The 11,290-nt window shown below is 36.2% G+C and overlaps 1 protein-coding gene across 1 annotated transcript; it reads left to right on the forward strand.

Moving 5' to 3' along the window:
* Positions 1-217: 217 nt before the first annotated feature.
* Positions 218-2,558, forward strand: LOC131538604 (piggyBac transposable element-derived protein 4-like). The gene is made up of 2 exons (XM_058772534.1): positions 218-1,854; positions 1,943-2,558. Exons 1-2 carry the CDS (start codon positions 1,013-1,015, stop codon positions 2,064-2,066), a joined length of 966 nt encoding a protein of 321 aa, XP_058628517.1. The 5' UTR covers positions 218-1,012; the 3' UTR covers positions 2,067-2,558.
* Positions 2,559-11,290: the final 8,732 nt, after the last annotated feature.

The raw sequence follows: 11,290 nt of genomic DNA on the forward strand, positions 1-11,290 counted from the left end.
GGTGAACTGGCCTATTTTCAAGGTTGTTATGGAGAGGAATTGCAGATCAAATAGGATTTGATGGTGAGTTTCATTTCACTTCATTTTCTTTCATGTACATACAGGTGCATCTCAATAAATTAGAATGTTGTGAAAAAGTTCGTTTTTTCTTGTAACTTATGTATTTTAGATTCATTACATGTAAAGTAAAAATGAACAAAAAAAATTGTTTTAATTTTGAGGATTAGCGCTTATAGCTCATGAAAGTCAAAAATCAGTATCTCAAAATATTAGAATATTTACATTTGAGTTTCAATTAATGGCCATCCCTACAGTATACATTCCGGGTATCTCTTGTTCTTTGAAACCACAATAATGGGGAAGACTGCTGACTTGGCAATGACCCAGAAGACGAACATTGACACCCTCCATAAAGAGGGTAAGTCACAGAGGGTCATTACTGAAAGGTGTGGCTGTTTACAGAGTGCTGTATCAAAGCATATTAAATGCAAAGTTGACTGGAAGGAAGAATTTGGGTAGGAAAAGGTGCACAAGCAATATGGATGACCGCAAGCTTGAGAATACTGTCAAGCAAAGCTGATTCAAACACTTGGGAGAGCTTCACAAGGAGTGGACTGAAGGGGGGAGAACTTGCAGCAGCAGTCAAGCTGAGGTGCCAACCAGGGGTGCGTTTCCCAAAAACAACTATGGTCGCAAGTTCCGTCGTTACCAATAGAGTTCAATGGAACTAACGACCATAGTTAGCTAACGATGCTTTTGGGAAACGCACCCCAGCACATCTGAAGAGAGATGGAATGGTGTTGATGTTCCAGTCGTGACACCACCACAGCCCACCTTCAGACCCACCAATTCACCAGGACCTAAGCTTATACGTACAGCCACCTACACAGTTTTACAGCCTCCTTGTTACAGACAATAATTCAAAACACCAATGACTATGGATCAACTCACCACTCAAAGCCCTCCAACCCGTGGATTGACGTGACATTACAAGACGTTTTCATTCATAGCCATGGTGATTTATATGGGTCTAGTAGAACTCCCTGCAATAACCGATTACTGGCAAGGAGGTAATCTGTACAATTTGCCATTCCCTAAGAAGCTTATCACCGGGAAGAAGTTTCTTAGGATCTGCCACTCCCTTCACCTCAGTAGCTTCGTGGACGATGCTGCTAACGAGCAGAGAAGAGGTACAGCTGGATTTGATAGTTTCTGCAAAATAAAACCACTGTACATTGAGATGAGGGATGCTTGCAAAACAAACTATCACCCTGGCCAGGAAATTTCAAAAGATGAGCGGATGGTTGCCTCAAAAGCATGTATCGGGCTAAAACAGTACATGAAAAATAAGCCTGTTCGCTGGGGATATAAACTTTTTGTTCTGGCAGACTCAAGCAATGGGTACACATGGGACTTTTTTGTATATGAAGGAAAGCTGCGGGGAAACAGTGGCAAGGGACTCTGTTATGAGTCAGTGATGGAACTGATTGACACACGGTTGCTTGGCACAGGCTACAAGTTGTTTGTAGACAATTTCTACACAAGTCCCTCCTTTTTCTGCGATCTCTTTCAGAAGAGGATCTGGGCGTGTGGAACCATACGCACAAACAGAATTGGTTTTCCAAAAACCAAAATAAATAGTCTGGACTCTAAATCTCCCCGTGGCAGCATCCGATGGATTAGGAAGAACTCCCTCCTCTTTGTCCAGTGGCGAGACACAAGGGATGTGTTCATGTGTTCAATACTCCACACAGCACATGCATGGGATACTGTTCAGAGGAGAGTCAGAGATGCAGATGGACACTGGGTGTTGAAGGACATCTCTATTCCACCAGCAGTGAAGGAGTACAACCGGTATGTGTTACATAATCAACAATCTTTTATGCTATTTGAAATTAAATCAAATATGTGGCTCAATGTTGTTTTTTTTCTGTCCATACAGGTGCATATCAGCTACTATAAAGTCATCCACCAGACCCATAATTGGTACAAGACATTTTTTATCACTTTGTGGACATTGCCATGGTGAATGCCTTCCTGCTGTACAAGGATATCACATAAGGTAAAGGAGAGGTACCCATGCACCAGAAGGCATTCAGGGAGACACTTGTTGATGAGCTGGCAGCGGGAGCTGACAGACCTGCTCCATTGCCCACTCCACACAGAGCACATCACAAGCCTGTGCATATCAGTGGAGACAGCACCACAGGTCGTCTGAGGTGCAGACACGGTCATGGAAAGACACCAGTGAAGTGCTCTTCCTGTGATGTGCCGTTGTGCTTTTTGCCAAGTTGGGATTGTTATAATGAGTGGCATGTTGCCAATAACCGCTAAAAAAAATAAATAGTAAATTTGTAAATGGTTATAAAGTGTGAGATATATAATGTGTTTTAATTTAGAAAAAAAATGAATACTATAGCACTTGTTTTGTCTCATTTTCACAAAGTTTAGTTTCAAGAATTGAAAAAACACTGTAATGTGTTTATGCTTCAGTTACTATGTGTCAGCAATTATTGACTGTGAATCTGAAATTGAACAGCTTTAAGTGTAACCTTTCATTGGAGCCCAAAATTATGACTGTACATTAAAGCATTCAAGAATTACAGCATTTTATGTGTCATTGGTTACAAAGAGTCATTTGGAGTCTCCAATTGTCCTTTTTTGGGAAACGCCTAGACATAAACTTAGATGAACGTGTGTAAAACACTAATTTTCTAAGGTATTGTTATCAAATTTGAGATTTGGCTTGGTAAGGCTTAATTCTGTGATCCCATTGTATTTTCCAGCTAATAGCTCCCAGCTATAGTCATCTGCAGGCTTCTATTTACAAAAAAAATTGTAGGCTGAATTTTTTTCTTCTTCTTTTTCTTTTTCAGTGTGTTTAAAGTGCTATTACTCAATATCTGTAATCAATAGTGATTCTGACTGTTGAGAAACAAACCTCAGAGTGTCACTTTCAAAAGAGACCAAAACCATGCATATAATCCAAATGGTTCAAGAACAGCATGCAGTTTACTTTAGGTATGCCTTTTTTTAGGCAAATTTTACAGGAATTCTAAGGGGTTAAAATGGGAATAAAGACTATATTCAAAACCCTGCCGAGTAAAGTATACAATGTGTGTATTGTCAGCAATATTTACTTAAAGTAACAAAGTATACATTCTCCTAAAATAACAGTGTATTATATCTGATAATTTTGGTTGAGTTTTAATTCTGCATTAATGTGTATTACATTTTACTACAATGACATTACTTGGCATTATTATTTTTGTAGCAGTTTTCTGTCTGGGATTTGTCGTGTCGCGGCACGGTATCCAGTGTAGACAGCTTCACTGATTATAATAAGTTCTATAGTATTTTGTCGCGCTGCTCGCGTCTGATGTAGACACGTAGGTCCCGTGTAAATATCGGATCAGCTTTCCAGCGCTGGAGAGAACTCAAGGAGAGGGAAGGCCTGTGATTGGACGCCGAGGTTGCTTTGCTTCTTCTCAATAGGTGAGTAACATTGGTTTAAAATTATTTTTTTGTAATGTACAATAAAACTATATAAGTTACATATACACAATATTATATAAAAACTATGAGCTGAATCCATTGCACGATAATGTTAGCTAATTAAATTTTAATGAGTTCAATTCTATTTTGTTTGCTAGAATTCATTCGATTCGTCTTTTTCAATGAGTGATTGCTATTGAATCATAGGAGCCGGACTGCACTGGTGGCACCATAAACATCTATACGAGTGACTCTCTGATTCGATTCACTTAACCATTCAAATGAGTCATTTGTTTGTGAATCAAACTGAGCACGCTGTTGTTTTTACACCTGCTAAGACAATTCAATATGTGCAATCTGAATTTAATAATAATATTTATTTTGTGGTAACACTTCAGTGTGGGAAGCTCTGACAGAGAAAAACATTATAGATACGTAAGAGAAAGCCGTAAAATGTTAGTGCGTCATCTTTTGTGCTTGAATGGAGGCCTAATCTGTCTGCTGCACTTGAGCAGGTTCAGTTTTTAGAGTAAATGAGAACTTTTGAAGCGTATATGCCGTATGATATGATTAATACTTATTTTACTGTGGTGGGGATTATTATGAGCAAACAAATTTAAACCCTGGGCCAGGGTAACTTTTGAGGTCTGGTACAAATTATGACATACAAAAATAAATAGGCTACAGGCTCATTAAAAGATTGCGATCTCGATTCAAACGCACTCAATCTTATTGCTATGTCGATGAGACCATGTCTATTAAACCATTAAAAAAAATCACAATCACATCGGAATATTTAAACCTGCTTTCACGCAGCCGCTGATCCAGAGAGCAGCACTCATCATAAACTTTATGTTTGAAACAGCTTTACAAACAGTCTACACAGTAGGCTACATTTCTGTGTTGCAAACATTAAATAATAATGAAAGTATTGGGATAAAAGTTTATAGTCCGGATATAGACATAAAGAAATGAGAAATTGACCTTTGGAACTGATGTTATGCTTCAAATGATTGTAATGGGTGGCGCTAAGGAGGGGCTAGCAGGTGCTCCAGCATCCCTAAAAAGACCAAAGCACCCCCATAGTTTAAGAAAGATTAAATAATACAAAAACATTTGTCTACTTACACATGCATAACTCGTGCAATGGAATACTATGTGACGTGATTTGCAGTCGCACATTTCGTAATGTCACAGCATTTTATTTAAAAAATGGATCGGTTCCTTGTGCCAAGTAGGCTAGGCCAGCCCCCGACTATGGATTTTTCTAGTAAACTAGTCGAACGTTTATATTAAATAGATTAATATAATAACCTACTAAACCATATTTTAATAAGCATTTAGGCGTATCCCAGCTAACCATAATACGTGATTGTTACGTAACTGCAACGTAATTTGACGACCAAACTTTCGTTGTGACAACATAACTAGATAAATAAATTCAAGGCACTGTAATTTCCTGTAATAAAAGTGAAATTCCCTTATACGTTGCTACAATGTAACTTCGTGACGTTGCCAGTTAGTAATCACGATGTTGTGACAACGTCGTGTGCTGGTACAAAGTTGGTCATTTTCAGGGCGGACAGTTTGTGTCCTCATTTGCCCAATAAAGACAAAATATTTTATGAATGATGGACGCATATTCAAAATTAGGCAAATCCAGCAAATTTATTTTGTTTTTGAAAACTTATATTATATTATTATTATTTTGTATATATTAATATTATTTTGTTTGAACGAAGAAAGAAATGGAACACTTCCTAGGAACGTAGAACTGTCCAGGCAAGAACTACTCCATTTCTACAGGCAGGCCTACTGGCAGGCGATCCTAAAGAAACAACAAAAGAACAGGTTAGTCGTTTTCATTGTAACTTTTAAAAAAGAGTTAAGTGTTACAAGGCAATTCTTAAAAAAAGAGAAACGAAGGCATAAGAATCTACTGAAAATGTGCCACGTAAGATAACCAGTGATCCTCAACGCTGTCAGAACATCCTTATTACTAACTGATAACGTCACAAAGTTACGTTGTAGCAACGTATCCAGGAATTTAACTTTTCCTGTTGTCACAACGTAACTAGTTTAGTCGTCAAATTACGTTGCAGTTACGTATTATGGTTAACTTAGTGGCAACGTAAATAAGTCGCAATTACCTTGCTATGACGAAAGTTTGGTCTTCATACAGTGTTGTCCTAAATAATTTTATAACTGTTCAAAGTCACGAGATTGTATAGTAGCCTACTGGTGATGATCAGTTTGAAAGTCTATATTAAGTTATGTTGCAAATTATCTTTACCTCCAATTCATAAACTGGTTCCAAACGGTGTAATGATACCTTTCAAGGGCACTTAACAAATTTTAATAGTTTCGTTTTTCTGCAGTCGAAGAAAGTAGCCTAAATTATGTCAGTGATTCTCTCATTTTAAAATTATCAAGAATTATTTTATTTTGATCTGTAGTCTAATAAAAGTAAAAAAAAAAAAAAAATTAAGAAAATTAAATCAACTTTAGGCTAGGTCATTGGTCTCAAACTCAATTTCTGGAGGGCCACAGCTCTGCACATTTTGTATGTCTCCCTTATCAGACACCCAATTCGTGTCTTGCAGTCTCTACTAACGAGCTGATGAGTTGAATCAGGTGTGTTAGATATGGGATACATACAGAATGTGCAGGGCTAGGGGTCCTCCAGGACAGGTTTGGGAAGCACTGGCCTAGCTATACTTCAAAATGAAGTTTTCATAAATAAATTAATAAATCACGCATATGATGAAATAAAATAATTGTATAATTATATATATATATATAATAGTTTTATATCAAATGGATGAGGAAATTACAGTGCCTTGAATTTGTTTTATTTCGTTCGTTTCATTCTAACTCTGGAAATGTAACAAGAAAAAAGCCTACCGTTTTTATTTAGAATCAATTCATTTTTAAATCCCTGATTTAAGACAAGCCTTCACAAGATAATTTAAATATTGTTGCTTGACTAAACGTTTAAAAACAATGCTAGAAATGTTATAGTTAAAGGAATTAAACAGACATACTAATGAAATGTCTACTCATGCAATTCCAAAAAGAAAGAGAAGCATCTTAATGCAAAACGTATTCAAGACACATTGCTGTGACATTTAGTAACACCAACATAGCAGGAAAGCTAATGTTTTGTTATATTAAGCACAAACATATAGGGATGATAACGTCTGAATGGAACACAACCTGAATTTGTCTGATAGTACATAACTCTGATTTAACCCCGCAGAAACAGCGAAACAAGTCATAAATGGCTCCAAGGGAGCGACTGCTGATTGGTTATGTTATTTGCCGCCAAGTATCAAATAACGTTTCATTCTAACGACTGACTTTGTCCTTTTTCCCATGAAGTGTTTTTCCCCCGCAGGGAAACGGTTTCTTTATTCAGGAATAACAGACCAATTTTTATCCTCTCAAAGATAAAGCTAAGTTTGATTTTGATCTGACCTTGTATCTCTTGTGGGTAGGCTAACTGCAGTGATGATATACGATGGTTTCTGATTAAATGCTGCATATTGTGAGGAAACTATAGGCTTTAGGTGACCTAAGTGACAAAGATTTAGCAAATTAAAGCGATAGGATAATATTAGGTTTATTGATATTCAAGCCTGCACATGAGTAGCGTATTTATGGGAGCTGTCCAGGCGAAAGGTGATGAAAGCATTTCATAACTTTAACTTTCGCCAGTGTTGCAAAAACTTGTCTCATAAGCACGAAAACGTGGACAAACATAGGAATTGCGTTTGGACTTGACAGCTCTTAAGTTCTAATTAAAAACAGGCGATCCTAATCGTTTGTGGAGGAAAAAGTTGTGGTCTTGAGAAAAAGATGCAACTATCATGACATGAGATCTTGTGGCAATCAGGGTTTTTTTTATTGTGCTTTGAATTGTGGGGAGAAACCTCAATCAAATCGAACCATTGTCTGAGCAATATGAGATATTTAGAAAACATTACCCTTAACATTTCTCAATTCAATATCAATACCTGAACATGCTTTTTCAGTTGGGCTGGCACATGTTTCAGTGTCTCGGCAATGTAGCACTCGACGTCTTTCTCTCCAAGTTCGGACTTGACGGCATCTGGAACAAAACAGAAAAAAAAAACGAATATTATGTGAGTACCATTTATTTATGAGCTCAAATTTACGTCATCAATGTCCATAATACTTTCATTCTAATTTTGGTAGAGGTATTTCACTTACAAATGTTATTATTTACTTGACTCCGTGTACTTGAAACAAACATGTTTTGTCTTTTCTGACAAAAAAAAAAGCACATTGATTTACATGGCTAAAGACAGTTTTATGCAAGACAGTAGTTTTGAATGGCATGAGGGCAAGTAAATGATGATGATTTTTTTTTTTTTTTTTGAAGAACGGATTAATCCAGATTTATCATTTACATGTTCAGTGAAATGTTTTCTGGCATGGTGTTTTTTTCAGACTCACATTTGATGACTTTGCACACAGATGTGTCAGTCAGAGGCAACTTCTCCCTTTTGCCCTTCAGACTGAAGTGGCTCCACACAATGTTTTCGCCACTGTCCGCATCACTCTCCTGACACAAGTCCCACCAATAAGGCTGAGATGGTGAATCTGTGAAAAACCACGTTTTGGCATGCAGGTAATTACAGTCAACAAAGTCATTGTCATTGTTCATTTCTCATTTTCACAATTTAGTCGTTGAATATGTAAAAGTAGAAACTTACATAATCGTACATAATACAGAAATTTTACATATTTACTAAAAAAGTACATGGTACAGAATTTTAGCATTAATTTAAACCAATTTATTTAAATGTATATGTAAAAGTGCACAGAGATGGAATTATGAGGAATTTATAGGTTTTATTTACTAGGAATTAGGAGGAATTACTGATATTGGGTTTTGCCCAATAATTAAGGTGCAACGTCTGGCGGATAACCTATTAAAATAAACAAATGTGTTGTTTTTAAATTTTAAAGCCATGTGAATAAAGGCTTTTTATTTTTTCACACTACTCGAGTGCCTTGGATTTATGAGTATTTTGTTTTTACATTACTTTTGATCAAATAAATGCAGCCTTGGTGAGCATTAGAGATTTATTTCAAAATCATTAATAAATGTAATGTTTCCAAACCTTTGACAGGTACTTTAATAATAACAATTCTATTAATACTTTTATTGTATTATACAGTATTATATTATATGTATTATTATCATCATGATTATTAAATGCTGCTTTTTATTTTTACAGGACAATATTATTATTATTAAAAGTTAAGATATCTGTTAATGTCATAAATATATATTATTTAAATAATAAATGCCGGGGGCTTGGTCAGATTTTCCCTTTTTTCCCCCCCCTTTTTTTTACTCTTTTACTCTTTTTTTTTTAGCTGATCACATTGGTTTGAGCAGTGAGTGCAAATATGATTGAAATGGTTGCACTGCAGAGCACTGTAAGACTGGCTGTATTAAGGTTTAATTAGTGGTAGTCTAGGGCAAAGACTTATGACATTAAATTTTAAGACCTTTTAAAGACCCACTGGGACCCTGGGTGGGACCCTGGGACCAGGATTTAAAAATTACTCGTCTAACAACAATCTTGTTGTGTGATTTTGTTAATCTCCATTTTAAACTCTATTTAAAAAAGATCAAGGAAGTGTCATGCCCCCCTGAAATAACCAAATACTTACCACTCTCTTTCTGAAATCAGAGTCTTTAAAGCGGTGGTCAAGTCAACTCATCTTTGGTCTGAGCTATATTGAGCTCGAGTATGTCTTCCTCTCTTTGATGACCCTGGCGTTTCCTCAGTAGGAGAAGTATTACTCTCTGGGTGGCTGCCAGGCTGTCTACTTTTCGAAGCAGAACCTGCAGTGTTACTGCAATCAAAGAGCACCAGTTTACACATCTCAGCATAGGGGTAGGGTGAACCAACTCCAGTGTAAGTGTAATCTATTATTTAACAATCAGAATTTAATAAAAACATTGTATGCTACTATTTATAATATTTTCATTTGCACAGATATTCAAAAAGCAAATAAATTATATACAAAAAGAGAGCAAAGAACATTTACATTATCAAAGAGTATTGTCACTCACTTCAGGCAAGCGCATATTTAATCTCTCACAGTCTATACTGTGTTTTGTGATCACCCTAAAGTCATTCTAAATATAGTTTACAGATATTGAATGCAAACTAGAAATTTTACCATCGTTTATACACTCTGCCACAGGGACAGAATGGCATATCGGAGATTCATCAGCATCTGCAAGCATGATAAAAACACAGTTGTCAACTTTAACCTTGGAAAATCTAATAATGGGACATGTTCACAAAAGAGTTGCGCCACTTTGCATGTGGCATTTCATATTTTGCCTTATTTGCGCTATTATTTTTGTCAATTTGGCTATTAAATTGTGGTGGTTATGAACACCAAAGATGTCGCTATCAGTTAGGGCTGGGCGATATATAAAAAAAATTGATATCTGAATATTTTCAAACTTTTTACGATATTCGATATATATCTCTATGTTTGCATTTGCTTTTAAATAATGAAAAAAACATGATTTTCTTTTGCCCCCATTGAAAAACAACAACAACAAAAGCAATTTAGATAGAACAGCTATTGTTACAAAGTAAATACAAAATGTTTAGTGCAAATTTAAGCATTTAAAAAAAACTATCTAGACCAAGTGATCACTTGCTTTTTATTGCTTTTTATTAAATGAACACATGTAATATGTAACTGAAGTAATGCAAAACAAGTACAGAATGTGCATTCTGTCAACTTTTTTAGTGCATGCAATTGACAGTTTACACTGTGCAACTGGGGGAAATAATTAAACTGGGATACGTATTTTTTTCCCCAAGTTTTTAGCTAAGAACACAAATCTGTCAACTGTCTCTGGTTTAAGAGAAGCTCTGTAGCATGAAATTATGTTTCCACAGGCACTAAAAACCCTCTCATCCACCACAGTTGTTTTCCGGGTCTTTTGGTGTTGCTGAGCTCCTTCTTTTTAAGAATGTTCCAAACAGTTGTTTTGGCCACGCCTAATGTTTTTGCTATCTCTCTGATGGGTTTGTTTTGTTTTTTCAGCCTAATGATGGCTTGCTTCACTGATAGTGACAGCTCTTTGGATCTCATCTTGACAGTTGACAGCAACAGATTCCAAATGCAAATAGCACACTTGAAATGAACTCTGGACCTTTTATCTGCTCATTGTAATTGGGATAATGAGGGAATAACACACACCTGGCCATGGAACAGCTGAGAAGTCAATTGTCCCATTACGTTTGGTCCCTTAACAAGTGGGAGGCACATATGCAAACTGTTGTAATTCCTACACCGTTCACCTGATTTGGATGTAAATACCCTCAAATTAAAGCTGACAGTTTGCAGTTAAAGCACATTTTGTTTGTTTCATTTGAAATCCATTGTGGTGGTGTATAGAGCCAAAAATGTTAGAATTGTGTCGATGTCCCAATATTTATGGACCTGACTGTATGTGTGTATGTATGTATGTATAATTAAAACCAAAGACTTATGCACTCTCTCTGTCTATATTATGAAAACTGGTAAAACAAATGAAAAATATTATGACAGTGAAATTCCTAATAGTAATTCCAAATTGCAATAGCCTATGTTTCTCTATTCAAACAACAGCGGTTGAGTAAGTGGATTTATTCAGCGATCACAATTGCAAACAAGACAGTCGAGTTCTCATGACAGAACACAGACTGGTTGAGTGACACTTTCATTTTGATCACTAAACCCCAGC

Source organism: Onychostoma macrolepis, chromosome 04 (assembly GCF_012432095.1).
Source record: "Onychostoma macrolepis isolate SWU-2019 chromosome 04, ASM1243209v1, whole genome shotgun sequence".
Taxonomy (NCBI): Eukaryota; Metazoa; Chordata; class Actinopteri; order Cypriniformes; family Cyprinidae; genus Onychostoma; species Onychostoma macrolepis.

Excerpts from the sequence above, each read along its gene's own strand:
- LOC131538604 (XM_058772534.1), top strand. The coding sequence starts at position 1,013 with ATGGTGATTTATATGGGTCTAGTAGAACTCCCTGCAATAACCGATTAC. Across the intron at positions 1,855-1,942 it reads GCAGTGAAGGAGTACAACCG|GTGCATATCAGCTACTATAA; the intron begins GTATGTGTTACA and ends CTGTCCATACAG.